Source organism: Hippocampus comes, unplaced genomic scaffold, assembly GCF_001891065.2.
Source record: "Hippocampus comes isolate QL1 unplaced genomic scaffold, H_comes_QL1_v1.1 scaffold156, whole genome shotgun sequence".
In the NCBI taxonomy this organism is placed as follows: domain Eukaryota; kingdom Metazoa; phylum Chordata; class Actinopteri; order Syngnathiformes; family Syngnathidae; genus Hippocampus; species Hippocampus comes.
In genome coordinates, this window is record NW_017805744.1 from 1,111,043 (window position 1) to 1,134,397 (window position 23,355).

The following is a 23,355-nucleotide window of genomic DNA, read 5'->3' on the forward strand; positions in this document are numbered from 1 at the left end:
TCAGACCTCTGACCCACCAGCTGCGACTGCATCACCATGACGTGAATGTGCAATAAAAATGATGGCCGTCATTCCTGATTCATTTACTCAGTGGCACGGTAGTTATCCATTAATTTGTTGATGAAACATTTCTATGGTTCCACAGACAATGGAAATGACATGGTAACTACAATGTGGCCCGTGACAAAAAATGAGTTTCACACCCCGACTCTACAGGGTCTTCAACAGTTGTTTTCAAGCTTTTTTTTTTTTTAACAGCTCCCAAAATGTTTTCTTTTAGCAGTTTCATTTTCTTGGCCTGACCATTAAACCTATTCATTGTAAACCAGCGGCTTCTTTCTATGTTCTTCTTCTGTTTGTGCAATGGCTCTTCATTTTCTGCTTCGGAATTACTTGCACCAATAGCTTTTTGATTTTCTTGTTGATTACTTCTCCAAATGTTAATGTTTTCTGCACAGGTAAAACCTCCTCTCTAAGAGGTGTTAACGCAATTTAGAAAACTGGATTTGATAGTTAAAACTCCACTCTGAGTCCAATTTAGTAATAATTAGGTTTTGGTAAGCCATGTAGCATCACTTTTTGCAGATCTCAGCTCTGTTATGACCACATGCTTGTTCTGACAAAGTGTTCATGCTCGCTGGAGCCACCTAATCTCTGACCTCCCTGGCGTGGGGAGGTGTAATACCTCCCTATGCTTCTATGATCACTTTCACTTGTTCCTGTTTCCCAGCCATGTGAGACCTGTATGGGATTTTATGCTTTTTATACCGGACTTCATGTCAGAGCTTCCTCACCATAGCCAGCCTCTCTGAGGGAATGTCTTCTTGACACCAACCATCTTGTTGCTGATAATTATGATGATGAAGATTATTTAGTAATGCAAAGAGCGAAACTAATTTCTTCAGGCTCTATTCAAAAACATTCAATTAACTTAATGAATAATCCCAACGATTCTTTTTTTCACTGGAGCTGGTCAGGTGGTTTTTAAATGCTCATCTCTGAGACATTATCTAAGTTCTAGTTTCTTCTCACAGATGTCCTCTGTTCATTTGGACCGAGTTGGCGTGCAAGTGGAGGCCGGCTGGGGAGTGCACTGGGCGCACGGCGGAGCCATGTGAAGACCAGGGAGCCTGAATCTTTTATCGGAGGAATGACCACCTTGCAGATAGCACGATTATGACACTGCTGTTTTCTCCTGCATGGCCGCACATTTCTCCACTCGACTTCCCGTTTGCATCGGGCAAGAGGACGTAAAACTAAAGGGGACACTGTGCTCTTTCGAGCCGGGAGCCGCTGCGCACAATCGGTGCGCTCCTGCAGACTGACTGCGCCCAGAAAGCGGTCAGCGGAGCGCTCCATGCCTCCGAGCCTCAGATAGACACTTTACCCCGGCGGGATTCAACGCACCGACGCCCTTTATACTCCATTATTGTTCCACTCCAAGTCTGCTGCGGAAGAAGAGCACAAAAAGAGAGGTCATCTTCAAGTTTACGCGCGTTTTCGCAGGTTCCGGACGATGGCGTTCCTGGCGAAAGCTGCGCTGCTTCTTCTGGCTGCCACAGTGCCACAAAGTGAGTAATCTCCTTTTTGAAAAATCCTTCCATATTGGGACCGAGGGACTTGTACTTTGCGGCGTCAGTCAAAGAGGATCAAACATGTTTTGGCTGTTCCATCGCCAAATCGTCACTTGTCACACGCGCAGCGCCGCGTTGACGCTTTCGGGGAAGCTTCATCTTCTTTACCTCAGTGAAATATAACGTATTTGAAATAACACAGAAACGAATGTCACGGTGGTTGTGAGGAAAGAGTTGCACATCTCAATTCCTAAAGTGCTACTTTCTACGACAGTAAATGTGTTGGTAACTTCATTAGGTTCATTCACTCTGCATTCGAATATCAATAAAGAGCCGGATCAAAACACATGGTTACTAAATTATCGATTATCCATCTCTCTCTAGGTAGTTGCAGATGAAGTCTTCGTGGAGAGAGCTTTCTCGTGTTACCTTGTTTAGCTACTTTCAGAAGTACAGTGTGTCATTGTTTATTGTGGTTGCAGTTAGCAGTGGCATAGAACTGCACAGCATCATATTGAGGGGTGTTCCTAATCATTTGAGCACCTCTCTAACTGAGGTAAACAAGACAAAATATTTCTATATGCCCTGAAAAGTACAATCAATAATTGTGTGTGTGTGTGTGTGTGTGTGTATATACGGTATGGTATATATATATATATGTGTGTGTGTGTGTGTGTGTGTGTGTGTGTGTGTGTGTGTGTGCAGTTAAATTGTGGAAAATGTGCAATAACACAAACTGCATACATTTCACATAGTTACACAAACAAGGTGGTCGAATTACTTAACAAGGTACAGTATATAGTAGATCACACACACACACACACACACACACACACACACACACACACACACACACACACATATATATATATGTGAGAGAGAGCCTTCAAATTATTGTGTGTGGTACTCTGGTCCTCCCGCATAATATGTGGATGGGCAGCAATATGCAGGTTTCATCCCAGTGTTGTTCTCAGGCCAACAGCTGTTGCTTGACATGCTGCAAATGAGCTCTCTGGCAAGAGCTGACGAAGATGAGTCACTATGTTGGCACCTATTTGTATGTTGTTTCTCTCTGAGTACCACATCTCCTCTTGCTGCTGCACGCTAAGTGTTGAAAAGTTGAAGGGGGGGATGAGCAGGATGAGGCTGCAGGTTGCTTGTCATTCACTACAACGGGGGTTCTCAAACTTTTTAGGTCCAGGGATCCCTGACAGAACCACAATTAATCATGACTACCATGTGTACTTCTTTAAGGAAAGGAATTGTAATGCTACAATAACAAAATCCTATAAAAAAGTCAGGAGAATAAAGTGGTATTTTTTTAATGAACAATAATACTTTTCTGGATCTACAGTGGATGTAAAACACTCCTTGTTCAAATGCCAATTCTTCATGATACAAAAACATCAAAAATAAGACAAAGATAAATCATCTGCGTTTGGCTGGCAACTAACTGAGATAAGCTCCAGCATACCGGCAACTCTAGTGAGGCTAAGCATTTCAGAGAAAGGATGGATGGATGGGCTGAATAAATCATTTCAAAACTTTTTTTGAACGTTAATGTGATCTGTCACTCGGACAACTCATTTTATTTTGCTTGTAACCTTTTTGAGAGGGGAAATAAATACACAGTCAACAACGAAAATATGTTTTTCCACGTGTTTGTTATGGTTCATTGAAACCAAGGTTGAACTTTTCAAGCCATAATTCCCAAAGGTACTGTATAGCTCGAAAAAAAAAAAAAAGAACAAACAATACAACCGGTACTTATCACCAAAAGACCACCATCCCTCCAGTGAACCAAGATGGTGACAACATCACGCAATTAGGGTGTTTTTCTTCAGGTGGAGGGGAATTGTGTAAAAAGACTCTATTCATGATTTATGTGTTAATACGTCACACTTATATGAGGGCTTTAATTGGCCCAAAGCCAAGGTAAGGAGTTGTTTGAATTGTTTGAGGATGTTGGTTTTACTGGCTCACTTGCGTCAATGTGTTGTTATGCACATTTAAAAAAATAATATGATGACAAGATCTTAGCTTGTTCACTACCATAAAAAGTAACCCTACAGGAAGCAAAAATTGGGAAAGCAGCAGCCTCTTTATCCATTTTCAAACATGACCAGCTTTAGTTAAGCCCAAATTGACTTGGTGCGCGTGTTTTGGTGAATAACCTTTGATTGTGTTGCAGTTTTAGCGCCTGTGAGATGATGGCATTCTTATTTTTAGAGGCAATAAATTATTGAGGTGTGGAGAGTGCAGCAAGGCAGACACTCGTGTATGTGTGTGTCTGCATACATGTGTGATGAGACCTCCTGGTATGCTCCGCAACGTCTCCCCAACCTCATATGTGTCCCCTCCACTCTTTTTGGCGTTATTTTGACAGCTCAAGACTTCTCTACATACATTTCAAACTGAGCCCCACCTTCCTTCTGAAGTTAAAGTAAAGTCATAGTGACCTGTCAGAATGGAATCATTGTTGAGCCGTCTCCGCTTCTGAAGAGGATTTTCTTGGGCACTCTTGTCGGCTAAGAACTGTAAGTCTCAGTCAGAACCTGCGTTCGTGTTGTCAAATAATGACACCAATCCTTGGTCAGATTTACAATTTACTGTCCAAGATGTATTAATTATCATAAAAATGATGAAAAATATCACAGAGGTATGAGAAAATGGGAAAAATAACAGTCTCAAGAATGTAGTGTGCGCATTCCTCCGCACATCTGTGACTCCATCTCAGCACTGACCCTATTGCAGATAAACAACCCTATTGAAGGATGGCTGAACATTTTAATCCAGTCAAGGAGCACACAATGTGTGGTCAGTTTACGCAAGAATCAGAATCATATTTTTTGGCCGAGTATGATGAAACACACAATGCGTTTTTTCAGTCATACTTTTATGAAAGTGTAGTATTTTCATAAAAAGGTCACTCTAATAAAATATACATTTAAGACATGTGCCAAAAATGCACAAACTAAAGAGAGTCATTAAGTGTGTCATCAACCTGTGTGCAATTGTGCAAATGGTGCTTGACTGACAAAGCTACAGCAACGAATACCATAGCAAAGGGTCTGCAAATTGACAAACGTGTCAACTGCTCTTGGAATATCTGATGTTTTTGGTGAGCATAGCAGAGGGCAGAGCTGGAAAAAAATGGTGTCCTGTGAGTGGGATTAAGTCCAAGAGAATGATGCCATCCTGGAGACCTGTACATGTGTACAAACGTAATAGTCTGAAGACTTTGTTTTTCTTCTTTCTTCTTTCTACCCAATCTTGCTGCTGTAGACTGTAAATTTCCCCAATGTGGGACAAATAAAGGATATCTTATCTGATCTTATCTTATCTTATCTTATCTTATCTTATCTTATCTTATCTCCACACCAGTTGCTTTGAATTAAAGCTCAGCAAACTCAAGCAGCTTTTATTGTAAACAAATGATTGATTTTGCGCATGGCTCGGATCCCGTCGGGATAAAATATGATATTACTACTGTAGTCTAATCTCTCGAAAGCAACATGGTTCAAATTTATTTTCTCGTGTGATTCTATTAACTTGACAGTGCGCTTTTACTGTGGGGACTTCTTTCTGTATCTTTCTGTATCGTTTGAACAGATGACTTGTCTCTGGAGATTTGAGTCATTCATTGACTGTCCAGATGCTCCAACGCTCAGCGCTCGTCCCCCTCGCTCGGATATCTGCGATAGTGGAATGTGGAGTGATGTGTGGACAATGCACCTCTGCTTTCTGGCGGAGCACCTCTTCTTTGTCGTCATCCTCACGTCCCGTTGCATACGTGACAAATGTGACATCGTGGCCACAAATACAAAACCTTGTGTTTCTGTCATCCAAAGTTGCCAACTCACACACTTTGAGATGTCAGGAGACGTGTATCTTGCTGATGTCAGATCACCAGTGTTTGCACTACTGGTTCGGTCTGAATGCTTAACCACGCGCATATTCCTCTGCTGATTTTTGGCCTGGGTGACGTCGACGTGGAATCCGGCCATGCAGCTGTCATCTTTGGGTTTGCTGCCCTGTCTAACGCGACAGCTCAAAGACGCCCGAGGCCGTCGGGCAAGCAAAACAGTGAAATCAAATGTGCAGTGTGTTTTTCCACCCCGAACATGTCAAATGGCAGCTATCGTTCAACCAAATGATGTTTCATGTCTTTTCTGGAAGGGATGACAAATGGTGCAATCACTCAGATTCTGTTAAAATATCATGGCACTACCATGCAGGGAAATTATGCTGCCAAATAATTCAACGTTGATTGTGAGATGGTGTGGAGGTAGAAGATGGGTTTTACGACTTTGAATGCGTGTCATGCACAAACGCTTCAGAAAAAGCAGAACTCACACACTTTGAAGTGAGGATTTGTGGTTTGTGCTGATGTCGCTAGACAACATGATATCAACTGGACATAAAAAGTCTCTATCCCCCTCTTGACCGTTTCTTGTCTTCGAAAAAATGAGCTGGTGAACTAACAAACATGGACTGAAATTTGCTTGTCAACTCGCCACCAATCGCAGTTGCAGTTTGTCAACTAATCGGATCAAATGTAAATTGCAGTATATTGTACCAGCAAGCAGCTGTTGTTTTATATATATATATATATATAGTTTACATCCTAAATTCTTTAGCGTATGTACAAATGAAAAAAATAAAGACAATTATGATGGCAGTACAGTCAAATGTGATACAATCTAACAGCTTCTACCAGCGTTACAGACATGTTTATCAACGATTGTGCAACTTATATTGAAGGCGATATTGCGGCCTTAATATATTTAGCTTTAAAGGTTCAGTGTATTTTTATTGTATTTTTATAAAAAAGAACCAAAAACTATACACGATGCACACTGGCACTAAGAACACTTTAAAAGTACCGGTATATAAAAATACAAGCATATTTCACTCTTTTCAGGAAACAGCCTTGTTTTATTAAATGTACAAAGGAAAAAACAGTGAAATCAGATGAGTAAAATGCACTGTGCAAAAGAAAACGAAAATACATTTAGAGTTTTTATCTTTTTATGTACCCTTTATATATCCAGAATGTTTTGCTTTGCTTCACAATGTGACAAGATGCCGGCCATCCTGCCCGCTGTTCAGTGGGACTTGGGAATTCCTCAGTTCAGTTTGCCTCCGGGGCAACTTCCTGAGCTGGGAAAGCAAAAAATAAGCACCGTGAGCGGCCAGTTTGGCCGAGGCACGCAACCCCAGATGGAGTTCCGTGCGACTTTGTCATTTACTCACATATGCCTCCAAGGCGACTCCCCAAGCTAGATCACAGAAAAACAAGCACCGCAAGCGTCCTCCTCGCCCAACCACGCAACCCTACCACCGCAAAAGATACCAGGGAACGATAGGCAGCTGTAACCCGCCATCTGAAGCACCTCACCGGTGGGCCTCGGGTGGACACCCCTCTGGCCAGCGGGTCGCTCTACATACGACCCGTAACCTAAACTAATAACATTCCAAGCCTTTGTATGATCACAAGGATCACCACTGCAGTTCTTCCCATCTCCCATCATGACAGATGCAAAAAAGCACTCCTGGCGCTTGTTAGGGATCATCCAACCTGTCCAGCTTGCACATGTATCTCATGATGTTCTTTACATCAAAGTGAGATGTAAAATCACTTGGACGGAATGTTAGCTGATAAATGCAAATGTTATCACTGCTCTCTATTGTCAATCCTTCAGCTGCGATCCTGCCAGCATGGCAGTGGATCAGTCACGTAATGTGCAGAGCTCTATTGGTGGCATGGAGGATGCAACAATTTCATTTTTTTTTTGGAAGAGGTGGGGATCCATGGGGGAGTAAATTCTCAACACACTTTTTTTTTTTTTTTACATCCTCTGGTGCCAATATAAGGAACATGTATAATAACATTTTAAATCTAGTATTCATAGATTCATTGCCAAAGGGGGTGGCAAAGGGGTTGGTAGAGATGGCAGCTGCCATCCCTTACCACCCTGTCAAACCGCCTCTAATATACTGTAAGAGGTGTCCGGACTGGCCCACGAATATTACAATGTAGGTGATGTGATATCTCCATGGCAATGCTTTCAGAAAAAATCCACGATGAAGCAGTTCATTTAAGGTTGAAATTACTACACATTTGCAAAGGGAATGCTTGATTGTCTTCTATTCATTTTCCCAAATGTATGCTATCTTGAAAAGTGTTAGGAGCTTCATTTAGATGAAAGAAGTGCTTTGGTGCCAAGGAACTACTGTATGTGAATGTGAGTTGAGGAGTTTAATTTAGGTGAAACAAGTAGTGTTTTGGCACCATCTTGTGGCATCTATATGCAATTATAAACCTCGTTGAGGGGCTTTTGATTACTTGCGGACTTTTGCTATTCACGGCAGGGACTGGTGTCAAAACTGTCGAGTAAAGCCAGTTATATTGATTCATTTACTCAACTTTGGTGCAAGCAACAAAGGTTCACTTCAAAAGTTCAACGATGCTGTGAATGTGAGTGTGAATGGGTTTTTGTCTGCATTAGTGTAAAATGTATTTATAGAGCACATTTCATACACAAGGCAACTCAATGTGCTTCACACATCCATAAACATCATGCCTGAAAGCATTTACAAACAGAAGAGCTGACGACATTTCAAGGCAAAGCAAAGAGAACAAAAGTAGAAATGCCTTTTCAGGCAAAAAAAAAAAACAAACTTAAAATGGAACTACTGGACTAGTCTGAAAAGATATTGGAAGGATGACTCAGACTTTTGTGCCCACCTCATGTTATTACTTTTATGTGCAGCATAACACATAAATGGGGCTTCGCCATGTTTGCTTTGAAACCGAGGCTCCACTAATTGACCCGAGTTTGCAGACTTCAGAGCCCCAGTGGGTTTATGTTGGGTTTCTAGTGTTGTCTTGTCTGTCTTTCGCCCGAAGTCAGCTGGGATTGGGTCCAGCTCACAAGCTCACATAACTGAACAGGACGGATGGCTTCTTCTGTGCTCCCCCTACAGTTATGATGCAGAAACTACCGATAAGACACCGGCACTGAACTTGCTTCATTTCCTGTACTCATACAAAACACGCTAATTAAATGCAATGAGCTTATGAATATGAAATGAATCATCTCTGAGCCGTCTGCTGAACTACTCAGACGTTTGCATGTTTACAGAGCTCTCCAGACACATCTACAATTCTAAAGTGCAAAAGCAGAATGTGATCCTTGAGCTGACTTGGAGATACATTTGGAGTGAATACTTTTGTTTTGAATAGAATTTGTTGGGTGTTGCTGATTGTGATAGTACTGCATTTATGGACTCGGTTGTGCTTCACTGCCTCTGTACAAGTGTCCGTGTCACTGCGAAATGAAGAATTAATCAATTTTCCATCGTGCTTGTCCTCATCGGGGTCACATGTGGGCTGGAGCGTCTTCCAACCTACTTAAGGCGAGAGACATGGTACACACTGGACTGCTTGGCAGTCAATGGCAGGGCACACATTGACAAAAAACTATTCAAACTCACATTCACAACTATGGGCAATGTAGTTTGTGTTATCATGTTTGTGTTTTTTTGGAACATGGGAGGAAGACAGATTACCTGGAGAAAAAGCCACGCAAGTACGGAGCGAGTATATAGGCTCCACACCGTATGGGCTTTGAGCTGAGATTCAAACCCAGAATCTCTCGTGTGTGGCAGACACACTACTGACTGATATGAATAACTCAATTCATTTTGAACAGTATTTTAGACAAGATGTTAGAGGCAGCTGTGGTCACCAGTATTCATATTTTCACATGGACTGATTGCCTCGCAGAGCTTCAAATCCGTGACTTCTCAAATCAAAGCAAATCTAATTCTTGCTACTACGTAAGATCAGCAAGTAACATATCAGGCAACATATTTTTATTGTTCTAGGCGGAAGCGGTTGTCCCTTTTGGCTGTAAAAACAACCATTGACATCTTGTCCCAGCTACATTTGCTGTGTGCAGTTTTTGCCCCGCGGTTTCGACTGTCCTGTCAAGCAAACACGATTCATGAATAGCAAAGCAGGCTGTCACAAAGGCCAGAAATAACACAATAACCAATAGACGAATAGAATGGAAAAGCAACACGAGGTTAGCAAATGTTTGGACATTTTAAACATTTCTCAGGAAGTTGCAGCAGCTGTACATTACTGCAAACTACAACTAGAATAAGCATTGCGCAATTGATACCTCTCTGTTCAAGTCGATCAAAAAGGAGCATACTATTAGTTTTGCAAAGGCAGACGTGTTGTGCAGCAATAATATATTGAATCCCATTAGATTGTGCTTGTGTACCCCAAGTGTTAAGAATGACGAAAACACATAAATGTCTATCTTGTAAACATAAAAATGATCCGCATGCATAGGAAGCAGATGTTCACCACAATGGTGCTTGTGTAGAAGCAACCTACATGTGCATCTAAAGGAAAGGGGCTCAGGAGTTTGTCATCAAAAAAAAAAAAAAAAAACCTTTGGCAGCATGTTTGAAACCAGCAACTGTCACTGAAGCTCTGTGACCCAGTCAGACTGTGTGCTGTGTTGATGACATGGATGAAAACAGCCCTACGGTGACTCGTGTGTGTGTGTGTGTGTGTGTGTGTGTGTGTGTGTGTGTGTGTGTGTGTGTGTGTGTGTGTGTGTGTGTGTCAAATCTTGCCCTTGTTGTACGAGCTGCATATTACGCGCATTGCTGACATGCAACATACTGTATGTGTAATAAATAGATATGATACACATTGATGATACTTAATTTTTTCAAGAGAGGTAGTCAGTATGGACAAATACATCTGTTTATGAGCTCACACACACACACACACACACACACACACACACACACACACACGCATGGACACTCACGATACTTTCATTACCCTTTCAATCGAGCAGCATGCCATTTTGCTCGAGCACCAAATTAGTCAGACCTTGCAGCACGACATTTAAACATCACTTCACCAGCTATCGCCGAGGGCATGTGCGTGAGTGAATGTGCGTTTATCATTGTGCACTATCTTGTACGATCCTTTCAATCTACGCTGGTCATTGAGAAGAGATCAGCAAATACCAGGAAGAATACTTTGAATCTCTAGTTTATTTTTAATCATGGTCAAGAAATCTCTCAAATTGGGTGGCATTTTGGACATTCACATTGTAAGAAGATTCTAGTAGGCCCTACTAACATAAAATTCATATGGAGACCAATAATATGACATGGGCGGTAAAAATATTTCAAAATACTGTACTAATTTGCGACTACAAAAACCCCCCCATCTATTTATGGTCAAAAAATAAGTTGTTTCCACGAAATAGGCAGGACACGTGTAAGGAATAGTAATTTGTTTTCACAAAAGAGGCATTTTATAATTTTAATTTATGGCCATACAATGCACATTTTTGTCCACCAAATAAGCATCACGTGAACAAAATACTAATTTGTGGGCACAAAATACTAATTTGTTTTCATGAACTTGGTGTAATGTGTGCACAAAATACTCACTTGTGTCGCAAAATAAGTTTAATATGCACACCAATACCTCATTTATGGCCTCAAGATTTAAGTCCCTAAAATAGGTATAATGCGGGAAAAATTTTGGGCCAAGAAGTACTAATTTGTATCCACAAAGCAGCTGTGGCTCCATACTGGACAGTCGGGTCATCAATGGAGTGCACCTTCCCGAAAACCGTCGGAGGTCGACGACAGGGATAAAGACAAGGGACAGCAATAGTACTGAATTTTATTGTCGACTGGCTATGACTAAGACATTCGGAAAAACCTGCTATTGCAGGCTATTGACAAGAACAGAGTAAGAGGAAAAGGCACTTAACGAACATCCGGTATTGCAGTTTCTCTGAAAGGTGGTACACCTTTTGCCTTACCCCGAAGTCAGTCCATCGTGTACACATTATATGTATTTTGTGGCAACATCTTCGGTTATTTTGTCTGGATTTCAATGATTTCCCATCCATGTCATGTGTGGGGCTTCCTAGATTCACAGAAAGACGCACCTTTTCCGACAACTGCTTGTGTTTATGATGTCTCTTCAATCTGTTTCTGTTCACCCACTAAAGCCAAACAATGGCATCTTATCAGAGGAAGCGCAAACATCTACCTGTGCGCGGCGGCAGGATGAAACCAAACGTGTTTACAAGTGGCCCCGGGGAACCAGTCAGCATAGCTAATCACTTCAGACACACACATTATGCAACATGAGGCCCCCTCGACACCCCACGTTAGCCTGATTTGAATGCATCGTCCTGATAAGCACTCGGCTGAGATGATGAAATTAGGGAAGTCAAAATCAGAGAAGTGGAATGTGTATTTAGAGGCAATTGCACTCTGTGCTTTGACATTTTTGGCAAGGCGTCCAATGAAATAAGATTGCACAACAGCCAGAAGATATTTTGGCGTTAGGGAATACAATTTGTTGAGATGTTTGCATTTGTTCTTCCAAGAATTTACCAGTACAATTTCATTGTAAGCATAAAAATAAGACAGAAGCGCCTGTACGCAGGTCATGTTTTAAGTAACTCTTTTTAAAATTGATGGTGTAAAACCAACACATTTCAAACTTGACTGTTGAGCATAATGCCTAGAGCAGGGGTGCCCATTACGTCAATCGTGATCGACCGGTAGATCGCGGAATGGTCCCAAGTCGATCGCGAGGGGTGTCGAGGAGAAAAAAAACAAACAACCATTTGTGTGTCTTTGTGCATGTTAGTAATATATATATTTTTTGTGTTAATGTACACTGCACCCTAATCATCCTATCAGTCTCATTTTCACAAAAAGTATTTAAAAAATTAAATAAAATAAAGCAGGTACAGTAAATCTTTAACCTACGGTGGCGCGTGACCTCCGTCACCGGAAGTTGTGAGCGCTCAGCAGCCTGCCAATGCAGCTTGTGATCAAAGCTGTTGCGCTATCTCTTTTATCGCTGTCATTTATTCTCATTGAGAGTGTGTTTCATGTACAATTCACCGAGGGCACGGGCAAACAATGGGAATCTGGAGGGTCGAGAGAAGCATTTTAAAACGGTATGCGTGAGCTACGATCGTTAACAGGCTGCAAAAGTGCGTCGCATGCCTCCGTGTCAGGCTGTTGCTCATTATGGCGTGTGTGTGTATGTGCGTGAGCGGGCTTACCTCCCTTAAATTTAATAGTGTAATTCTTGACACCAGAGTTGTTACCCTATACAGTAATATTGATAATCATTGTGATTCACCCTTTGCCATGAAAGTCAATAAAGGCCAGATTACAGGAGTCGAAAAGATTTTCCTGAGTGATTGGCCTATGGTGTGCGGTGTTTTCAAACGCAAATTTTTTTTTCATCTTCTGCTTGGAAAATTCGAGGGGCTGACAGCTGTAAAACGTTAAACCTTGTGTAGTCAATACAAGATGTTGGCACATCCCTCCGTAATTGTGAGGTGAAACATAACGATAGCCAATTAGGAAGCGACCTGAAGCTCGTGCTGTTGCCGGACACAAGGAGCTACGGTGCTCTATTCTTTCTACTTCTTTGTGTTTTCCAACAGTCTAGATGGCCTTTGGCACCACACTGCCTCTCACAGGTCAGTCCTGGTGCTACAGCGGACATTTGGTTTACAGATGGAGTCCTAGGATTAATGATTTATTTTTTTTTGACAGCTGTCCCAAGTGCCAGGCTACCGAAATGTCCTCAACTCTCGATTTACAAATGCACACATATTTTACAGACATACGTATAAAGCCACATTACACAAAGCCACATAAAAAATGTATTTATGCACGCAAACATCAATGTATTTGTCGATGGTAAACCTGCATACCTAACATTATTTTCAGTAAGGCCGCGATTGGCTGTTGCATATAAGACTGGCCATCAATCAAACGAAAATCACACCACTGTTTTTACTTCATTTTATTTCTAATGTCTTAGTGATAAGCAACTCAACATTAGTATTTCACCACTCAAAAATATCTACTTTTGTTTTTAGAAATCCATGCCTCAAATGGTGTGGGCACAATCATCTTGGTGGGTGGGCACGTCCCCGAATCACCCGCTCGTGGTGATGGGTCTGATGACAGTACATGGGCCAGTGCACCCCCGGCACCTCAGCACGAATCAACCGAGTCGCCTGTTGGCGGCTAGCAGCTGAAATGTCTCAAAAAGTGCAATATGATGTTTCAGCTTCACGGGGCACTGGACTTGATTTCCCACTACAGTGTATATTCTTAGGAGAACGTGTTTTGCATCTGGCTTTATTTTATGCAGATTAGGTTTTGGCCATTGAGTTACAAAAAGAAAATACGCTGACTGAAAAAGTATGTTTGGATGCACACATATTTAGCGTGTCAGTGCTATCAGATCCAATTATCTTGTCCGAATGTAACCATTGAGCCACATTAAAGCTTTGCTTTCCTAAATTGTTTTGAAGCATTTGAACCATGTTGTCACATGTGGATAAGTGTTGCTCAACACAAAATGAGCAGTTAGAGACATTTATATGCAGCGTGTGTAATACCATTGTGTGTACTGATGTATGTTCATCATGGCTATTTAGGTTGATGCTCGATGTTTTAAATTCCCCCTCTAGCTGGCATTTGGATCTGCAAGTTGTTGTCGCAAACAGTTGCATTTTTGCATTAAACACAAATGATTTACAGGAATCTTCCTTTTTTTTGTTTTTGTTTTTGTATTTTTTTTTTTGCATTTGTGTTTTGTCAAGCATGAATCTTCATCTTTTATTTGAAATTAAGCCATTTTGGGGTTTTATTTAACATTGGGACATTTTTGTTGATCTTTGTTTTTGAACACAATGTGAAAAAGAAAAGATTTACTTCGCCCACATGGTGCTGATTAGATGAAAAACAAAAAGTAACCATATATACAGTATATATGGGCCATTACAAGGTTATTTCTAATTTGCTGCATTATACTGAAAAATGCATCCATCCATTCATTGCCATTTTCCTCATGAGGATAACTTGAGCCTGACTGAGGAAAAGGCAGAATACTGGTTGCGAGCTAGTCTCAAACTGTCAACAACAACCAGTCACACTCACGTTCATACAATACTTGCGGCAAATTTGGACTAGTCATCAATAAACCTAGCTACCTAATCTGAATGTTTTAGAATGCCAGTGTAAACTGGAGGGCACAGCGGAAACACACGAAAATATATCGATTTCTTTTGCCAGTACCTGTGTACCTATTATTTGCTATGTAGCTCTGAAAAATAAAATAAGATATAAACATCTTTTCCCCACCATTTCCACAACTTAAAATGACATGATCGGGATCGGTGCATTCCTAATATCTTTATTTATGTGCATGCCAGTGAATGCACGGTGTCTTAACCACAGTACTGAATAGCACCATTTTTTGGGTGTATGTGTTTGTGTGTGCCCGCAGCTGCGTTGTGTGCAGAGGTGGAGGAACGTCTGGTGGGTCACCTGTTGTCGGCGGATCGCTACAATAAACTGATCAGACCGGCCGTCAACAACAGCCAGCAAGTCACCATTTACATCCAAGTGTCTCTGGCACAGCTCATCAATGTGGTGAGGAAGATCAGCCGTGCTGCTTCTTAAAATGCCATCATGAGGATGAGTGATGAGTATGACGATGACAAAGAAAATTCCTTTTAAGAGGCATCAGGATGTGTGTCAGCCTTCAATTTGTGTTTTTCAGAACGAGAGGGAACAGATCATGACCACCAACTGTTGGCTCACTCAGGTTTGTCTTCTCTTGGTCTCTTGTCTTAGAAAAAATAGATTCAATAAATGCTCGACAAATCAACATCAAGTTTTCCTGGTTGTAGCAGTGATTGACGTGATTGTTGATCGTGGAGAAGGGCGTGGTTGCAGGCAATCAGCGGACACGCCCACAGCATTTGAGAGGTTATTCTGAAGCCTCATTTTTATATACTTGACCATTTTTTTAATCGTTTCAATTTCACAGGGTAGTTACCACTGTTTTCTGTGGCTTATCAAATTTTAAGACACTTTCATGAAAATGTATTCATGTTCAAATATTCCGAAAACATTTTGTAAAAACACACATTTTAAGGTATTCCAATTTATTGATCAGCTTCCAAGTCTTTCAATGAGCATCGTTACCACCCCATGACCGTACATATTTTATTGCTTGTGTTTCAGAATGAAAATACATGAGGTGTTTGTTTTCTCACTCTTTTTTTCTAAACAATCATCAGGTGTGGAACGACTACAGATTAATGTGGGACCCCGATGAGTATGATGGCATCAAGAAAATCCGCCTCCCGACACAACACATTTGGCTGCCAGACATCGTCCTTTACAACAAGTAGAGTTACAACAAATGAAACAACAGACACACGGGGTTACACACACCATCATCATTGTTTCAATGGCAAATCATTTTTCGAAAACGTTTTTCATATCCACTTAGTCTATACACTGACCATTTTACTGTCGCACACCTCTTTTCGGATATTGCACATATGGCAACATTTCAGAATGGAAACAGTATTTCAAGGAATGAGAGATTATCAAACCTTTAGGACAGTTTAAATCTGAAAGGTCATTTAGTGTATTTTATTAAGATACGACTCATATCCTGACCCAAAATCTCAATCTTTTGCTTTGTGTCGGAGTTGCGTCCGCATGTCGTACTTTACGAATGGCAATAATTATTTACATTGGTTGTTGTAATCACTGCTTGTTCGTTGCATTTTAATGAGAGTGTATTTGAGCTTTCGGATATTTTTGGTGCCGAAAAAGTGGTCACAATTTTATTTATTTATTTTCTGTGGTCAAAATTGAATTATTAAATAAATAATGACAATACAATATAAATCGAAAGGAAAATAAATGATAAATATGACTCATTATATCATACTATTATCATTATATCAACTAACTTGAAATTGAAGAATTGATTGAGTATCATTTAACAACTTGGGACATGCCATACATCCAATGAAATAGGTGGCATGTAATGAAGGGAACGTAGTTTAAGAGACTTATCAAATGTTTGGCCAGTTGACCTGAAAGTCTTCTTATTCCGCTACACTTTCATGATGACTGAGTGTATTTGATGAGGATATAAAAGGCACTTTATGCTGACATTGACCCCGACTGGGAAAGTAGTCTCTGTGAGAAAGGGATGCAAAGAGTAGCAGAAAAGACAGGACAGGACGGGTGTAGTGAACAAGGCAGTGTTACCATTATGTGGTGGGAGGGGCTATGCAGAGTCAAACTCCCCTGTAAAGAATCTGATCATAAATGAGAAGACACCCCAGGAAAATAACATAAACATCGATCAAGGGTCCTGTAAAGCAATTCAAGAGTGGTCCCACACCAAGCGACTAAATCCAACAGGGGTGGCTCATGCTCGTGAATCAATACGACCACACACAGATGTGAGAATCAGTGGTGTCGGAAATTAAAAGACCACTACCCTCCTACCTCTTGGGAATGCTAATAAACAACGATGAGAAATCAATAATCTCTATATGTGAGATGATTGCAGCTCATCTGGTTGAATGGATATGCTTCATGTGTGTTGTGGTCAGTAGTGGCGCACCGCTGTTTATACTCGCCTCGTAGCCATGACACTTTCATAAAGACAGATTGCCGGGCAACATTATGACCGCGCAACCGGCAAAATGGATCCCGAGGCCAAATGATGAAAGATGATGGGGGGGTAGAGGTTGCAGAATGAAGAAGAAGAAAGTGCCCGGTTTTAGTGTTGTCGACATGTCCTTTCTATGCCTCTTTTCCTAGCAATAGAAAGTGAACGTATTGCCGGATTCCTGACCTACTTTATAATTGATAGTCTATGTATCTATAATGCATCGCCTGAAGCTTGGGTGTGATCAAGTCCAAAGGCACATCTCAGCACATTGGAGAAAGGTGAGGGGGTGACTGTTGACATCCTGCCGCAGTTTGTTCTGATATGGATTTTCTCCGAGGATGATAACAACATTCTGTAACACTGAGCTTGCTAAAAGGAGCCATTCAACAACTTTGTAATCTTCACAGAAGCAGTCCTGAAAACTGTTAAACAGACCAAAATCCAGATGTCAGGTGGTGAGACAGGGCGAGAGGCTGGAGTTGCACACTTGGTGTGATTTGAAACAAAGGCGAGAGTGTGGAAAGAAGTCCTTCGTTGAGATTTAAACATTTCTAATGAAATGCCCACTCTAATTTCCACGGGAAGGGCATTCCAGGGTACTGGAGCCCGAATAGATAATGCAGTAGAACCTGCTTTTGCTGCTTTTTAGCTCCCAGAGCCACAGAAAGAACAGAATTTTGTGAGAGCAAGGCCCTGGACGAAACATCAAGCACCACTAAGTCAGAAAGACATATTTTACGAGTAAGTAAAAAAACCTTAAAATCACATCTCAGGCGAAGTGGGAGTCATTGCAAGCAGATTCCCTTTCAACCTTCATACATTGTAGAACAAGAACTTTACAAGTTTCATGAGAGAGACAATCAAAGATACGAGGTGTTGTACACAATTTTGTGAGAGCAAGGCCCTGGACGAAACATCAAGCACCACTAAGTCAGAAAGACATATTTTACGAGTAAGTAAAAAAACCTTAAAATCACATCTCAGGCGAAGTGGGAGTCATTGCAAGCAGATTCCCTTTCAACCTTCATACATTGTAGAACAAGAACTTTACAAGTTTCATGAGAGAGACAATCAAAGATACGAGGTGTTGTACACGTTGATCCAGGCTGGACTGTCGTGATATTTTTTTCGATGCGTTTTTGACTTCTTCGTCTTCATCTTTCCCTGTCCGTCCCTCAGTGCTGACGGCACCTACGAAGTCTCCTTCTACTCCAACGCGGTGGTCTCCAACAACGGCGAGGTGGCTTGGCTCCCTCCCGCCATTTACAAGTCGGCCTGCAAGATCGAAGTCCGCGACTTTCCGTTCGACCAGCAGAACTGCACCCTCAAGTTTCGCTCATGGACGTACGACCACACCGAGATCGACCTGATCCTGCTGAGTGACTTTGCCAGCCGCGACGATTTTAAACCCAGCGGCGAGTGGGATATCGTTTCGCTGCCGGGACGCAAGAACGAAGACCCGGATGACATCAGGTACCTGGACATCACTTACGACTTCATCATTAAGAGAAAACCTCTCTTCTACACCATCAACCTGATCATCCCTTGCATCCTGATCACATCTTTGGCCATTCTGGTCTTCTACCTGCCATCAGACTGCGGTGAGAAGATGACGCTGTGCATCTCTGTGCTCCTGGCCCTCACTGTGTTTTTACTCCTTATCTCAAAGATTGTACCACCCACGTCTTTAGCGGTGCCTCTGATCGGCAAGTACCTGATGTTCACCATGGTGCTGGTCACCTTTTCCATCGTCACCAGTGTTTGCGTGCTCAACGTGCACCATCGCTCCCCTAGTACGCACACCATGCCTCCCTGGGTCAAACGTGTCTTCATGTACCGACTTCCCTCCTACCTTTTCATGCGGAGACCAGGCAGATCCAACATACGTGAAAGGTTCCGGAAAAAACACCAACAGCGATCGTACTCCGAGAAGAAAGCGGGAGCAGATGCGGGGGCAGGTTCTCTGGGACTGGCGGACTCCTCGTCGTCCTTCTATGTCAACGAGGAATCGGCCAAACGCTACGGCTGGACGTTCAGCGACTTTGCCGACAACACAGAGTTCAGGAGGAGGGCGACGCTGAAAAGCAGCATCGATGTGGAGGATGCCGTGGACGGTGTGCGCTACATTGCGGACAAGATGAAGAGTGAGGACGACGATGAAGGGGTAGGCTTTTGGAAGGAAATGCCTCAATGTGTGTGTGTGATGTGCAAATACGTCTACCCGTAATTCTTTGTCAACTCCTTCGATTTTGCCCGTTAGTCCGAATGTCTTCAAATTCATCTTAACATCATGAAAAAAATATGATTAAAGGCAATTTAAGCACATTTTCTGTTTCAAAACTGTGTATCAAACTGGTAGTCCTTTGCACTAATCAGTAGCCAAAGAGTCATTTTCACTTTCAAAAAGGTTGGTGATCCCTGGCCGATCGTGTTTGTCTCAATTAATGGCCGCATACTGTCCTTGATATAATTGTTGTGACAAATATTGCAAGAGTAGCATGAAACTGCTGTTTGTACCTCATGTACTCAAACTTTTTTTTCTCTACTAAATTAACTCAAGAAAATGAAGCCTGACCGACATAAACGAGCTTCGAAATTGTGCGTAAATGCAACCATGGTATATTTTTTTAACACTCACCTCTGTCTTGTTACAGATCATTGAGGACTGGAAGTACGTGGCGATGGTGATCGACCGCCTCTTCCTGTGGATCTTTGTGTTTGTATGTGTGGTGGGAACTGTGGGCCTCTTCATGCAGCCTCTGTTCCAGAGCTACAACACCCCCATTGTTGAAGACATGGACCAGAACTGAGGGATGACACCTGGACATAAAAAAAAAAAAAAACAACAAAAAAATCAACCTTAATTCCGACTCCACTCTGCAAAGCGCCAAGCCACTCCTTTTATCAAGTTACAGTTTGTCCACCTCACCTGCCACTCTTGATGCACTTTAGCCCTCTTCCTTAACACCTGCTCCTGAACTCACGCCCCAGCCTTTTTATCCTCCACGTGTCCTGCCTTCTGATCAAGCAGGAGAACTGAGATCTATCTGATTTCGATGACGAGACTGCCGCTCTTGTTGCTTTCGTTGAATCAAAGTCACTGATAGTGAGCCTCACTGAATAGGTTATTGCTCACATCTGGGACCATGTTTACAGTGTTGGGTCCAAATTGATCTTCCTTGTATGACCCTCTCTGATTTCAATGATACTTTATATTGACCCTGGAGTAACTACTTCTACTAGTTCACCCTAAAGTTGTTTGATGGCATTTAGGTCAAGTTCTTCGGCACTAAACTCATTCAAGCTTCCACTGATGGACCTCGATTTATGCAATGGGGCACAGCCATGCCGAAACAGAAAAGTGGCTTCCACAAACTCACTGATGCCCAGAACATTCTGTTAGGATGAATAATTAAAATTTAAAGGGAATTCAAGGGAGGAAAAGTATGCTCCAAGACTTTATTCCATCCATTGTAGCGTATTGTAGATTTTCTCGGTGTCAGCAGCTATTTTGAATTTGTCATCCTGGCTTGCCAATCCAGTGGTGGAGATAAATATAAATTCAAAATGGTAAGTGACGTTTCAACAACGTCTTGTTGATCTGTACAAATCAATAGCCCTGAAAAATAAGTGAAGCCTGTTCTTCACTTGCAAAAAAAAAAAAAAAAATTTCGATGCGTTTTTGACTTCTTCGTCTTCATCTTTCCCTGTCCGTCCCTCAGTGCTGACGGCACCTACGAAGTCTCCTTCTACTCCAACGCGGTGGTCTCCAACAACGGCGAGGTGGCTTGGCTCCCTCCCGCCATTTACAAGTCGGCCTGCAAGATCGAAGTCCGCGACTTTCCGTTCGACCAGCAGAACTGCACCCTCAAGTTTCGCTCATGGACGTACGACCACACCGAGATCGACCTCATCCTGCTGAGTGACTTTGCCAGCCGCGACGATTTTAAACCCAGCGGCGAGTGGGATATCGTTTCGCTGCCGGGACGCAAGAACGAAGACCCGGATGACATCAGGTACCTGGACATCACTTACGACTTCATCATTAAGAGAAAACCTCTCTTCTACACCATCAACCTGATCATCCCTTGCATCCTGATCACATCTTTGGCCATTCTGGTCTTCTACCTGCCATCAGACTGCGGTGAGAAGATGACGCTGTGCATCTCTGTGCTCCTGGCCCTCACTGTGTTTTTACTCCTTATCTCAAAGATTGTACCACCCACGTCTTTAGCGGTGCCTCTGATCGGCAAGTACCTGATGTTCACCATGGTGCTGGTCACCTTTTCCATCGTCACCAGTGTTTGCGTGCTCAACGTGCACCATCGCTCCCCTAGTACGCACACCATGCCTCCCTGGGTCAAACGTGTCTTCATGTACCGACTTCCCTCCTACCTTTTCATGCGGAGACCAGGCAGATCCAACATACGTGAAAGGTTCCGGAAAAAACACCAACAGCGATCGTACTCCGAGAAGAAAGCGGGAGCAGATGCGGGGGCAGGTTCTCTGGGACTGGCGGACTCCTCGTCGTCCTTCTATGTCAACGAGGAATCGGCCAAACGCTACGGCTGGACGTTCAGCGACTTTGCCGACAACACAGAGTTCAGGAGGAGGGCGACGCTGAAAAGCAGCATCGATGTGGAGGATGCCGTGGACGGTGTGCGCTACATTGCGGACAAGATGAAGAGTGAGGACGACGATGAAGGGGTAGGCTTTTGGAAGGAAATGCCTCAATGTGTGTGTGTGATGTGCAAATACGTCTACCCGTAATTCTTTGTCAACTCCTTCGATTTTGCCCGTTAGTCCGAATGTCTTCAAATTCATCTTAACATCATGAAAAAAATATGATTAAAGGCAATTTAAGCACATTTTCTGTTTCAAAACTGTGTATCAAACTGGTAGTCCTTTGCACTAATCAGTAGCCAAAGAGTCATTTTCACTTTCAAAAAGGTTGGTGATCCCTGGCCGATCGTGTTTGTCTCAATTAATGGCCGCATACTGTCCTTGATATAATTGTTGTGACAAATATTGCAAGAGTAGCATGAAACTGCTGTTTGTACCTCATGTACTCAAACTTTTTTTTCTCTACTAAATTAACTCAAGAAAATGAAGCCTGACCGACATAAACGAGCTTCGAAATTGTGCGTAAATGCAACCATGGTATATTTTTTTAACACTCACCTCTGTCTTGTTACAGATCATTGAGGACTGGAAGTACGTGGCGATGGTGATCGACCGCCTCTTCCTGTGGATCTTTGTGTTTGTATGTGTGGTGGGAACTGTGGGCCTCTTCATGCAGCCTCTGTTCCAGAGCTACAACACCCCCATTGTTGAAGACATGGACCAGAACTGAGGGATGACCCCTGGACATAAAAAAAAAAAAAAACAACAAAAAAATCAACCTTAATTCCGACTCCACTCTGCAAAGCGCCAAGCCACTCCTTTTATCAAGTTACAGTTTGTCCACCTCACCTGCCACTCTTGATGCACTTTAGCCCTCTTCCTTAACACCTGCTCCTGAACTCACGCCCCAGCCTTTTTATCCTCCACGTGTCCTACCTTCTGATCAAGCAGGAGAACTGAGATCTGTCTGATTTCGATGACGAGACTGCCGCTCTTGTTGCTTTCGTTGAATCAAAGTCACTGATAGTGAGCCTCACTGAATAGGTTATTGCTCACATCTGGGACCATGTTTACAGTGTTGGGTCCAAATTGATCTTCCTTGTATGACCCTCTCTGATTTCAATGATACTTTATATTGACCCTGGAGTAACTACTTCTACTAGTTCACCCTAAAGTTGTTTGATGGCATTTAGGTCAAGTTCTTCGGCACTAAACTCATTCAAGCTTCCACTGATGGACCTCGATTTATGCAATGGGGCACAGCCATGCCGAAACAGAAAAGTGGCTTCCACAAACTCACTGATGCCCAGAACATTCTGTTAGGATGAATAATTAAAATTTAAAGGGAATTCAAGGGAGGAAAAGTATGCTCCAAGACTTTATTCCATCCATTGTAGCGTATTGTAGATTTTCTCGGTGTCAGCAGCTATTTTGAATTTGTCATCCTGGCTTGCCAATCCAGTGGTGGAGATAAATATAAATTCAAAATGGTAAGTGACGTTTCAACAACGTCTTGTTGATCTGTACAAATCAATAGCCCTGAAAAATAAGTGAAGCCTGTTCTTC

General features: G+C 42.3%; 2 protein-coding genes across 2 annotated transcripts; both read left to right on the forward strand.

The window, feature by feature from the left end:
- The first annotated feature begins 1,022 nt into the window (after positions 1-1,022).
- LOC109524198 (neuronal acetylcholine receptor subunit beta-2-like) lies at positions 1,023-20,828 on the forward strand. The gene is made up of 6 exons (XM_019883879.1): positions 1,023-1,571; positions 14,965-15,110; positions 15,241-15,285; positions 15,764-15,873; positions 18,346-19,330; positions 19,821-20,828. The coding sequence occupies exons 1-6, from the start codon at positions 1,517-1,519 to the stop codon at positions 19,974-19,976; spliced, it is 1,497 nt and encodes a 498-aa protein (XP_019739438.1). The 5' UTR covers positions 1,023-1,516; the 3' UTR covers positions 19,977-20,828.
- A 19-nt stretch (positions 20,829-20,847) lies between these two features.
- On the forward strand, positions 20,848-22,708 carry LOC109524213 (neuronal acetylcholine receptor subunit beta-2-like; the record flags this gene model as incomplete). Its single annotated transcript, XM_019883893.1, has 2 exons — positions 20,848-21,873; positions 22,364-22,708. Coding segments are annotated over 2 exons (1,182 nt in total), but the record flags the coding sequence as incomplete, so codon positions are not given.
- Between the last annotated feature and the right edge of the window lie 647 nt (positions 22,709-23,355).

Bases quoted from the DNA above. Each gene is read 5' to 3' on its own strand.
- LOC109524198 (XM_019883879.1), top strand. From the start codon at position 1,517: ATGGCGTTCCTGGCGAAAGCTGCGCTGCTTCTTCTGGCTGCCACAGTG. The intron at 15,874-18,345 runs GTAGAGTTACAA...TCCGTCCCTCAG, and splicing joins GACATCGTCCTTTACAACAA to TGCTGACGGCACCTACGAAG. The intron at 19,331-19,820 runs GTAGGCTTTTGG...GTCTTGTTACAG, and splicing joins GTGAGGACGACGATGAAGGG to ATCATTGAGGACTGGAAGTA.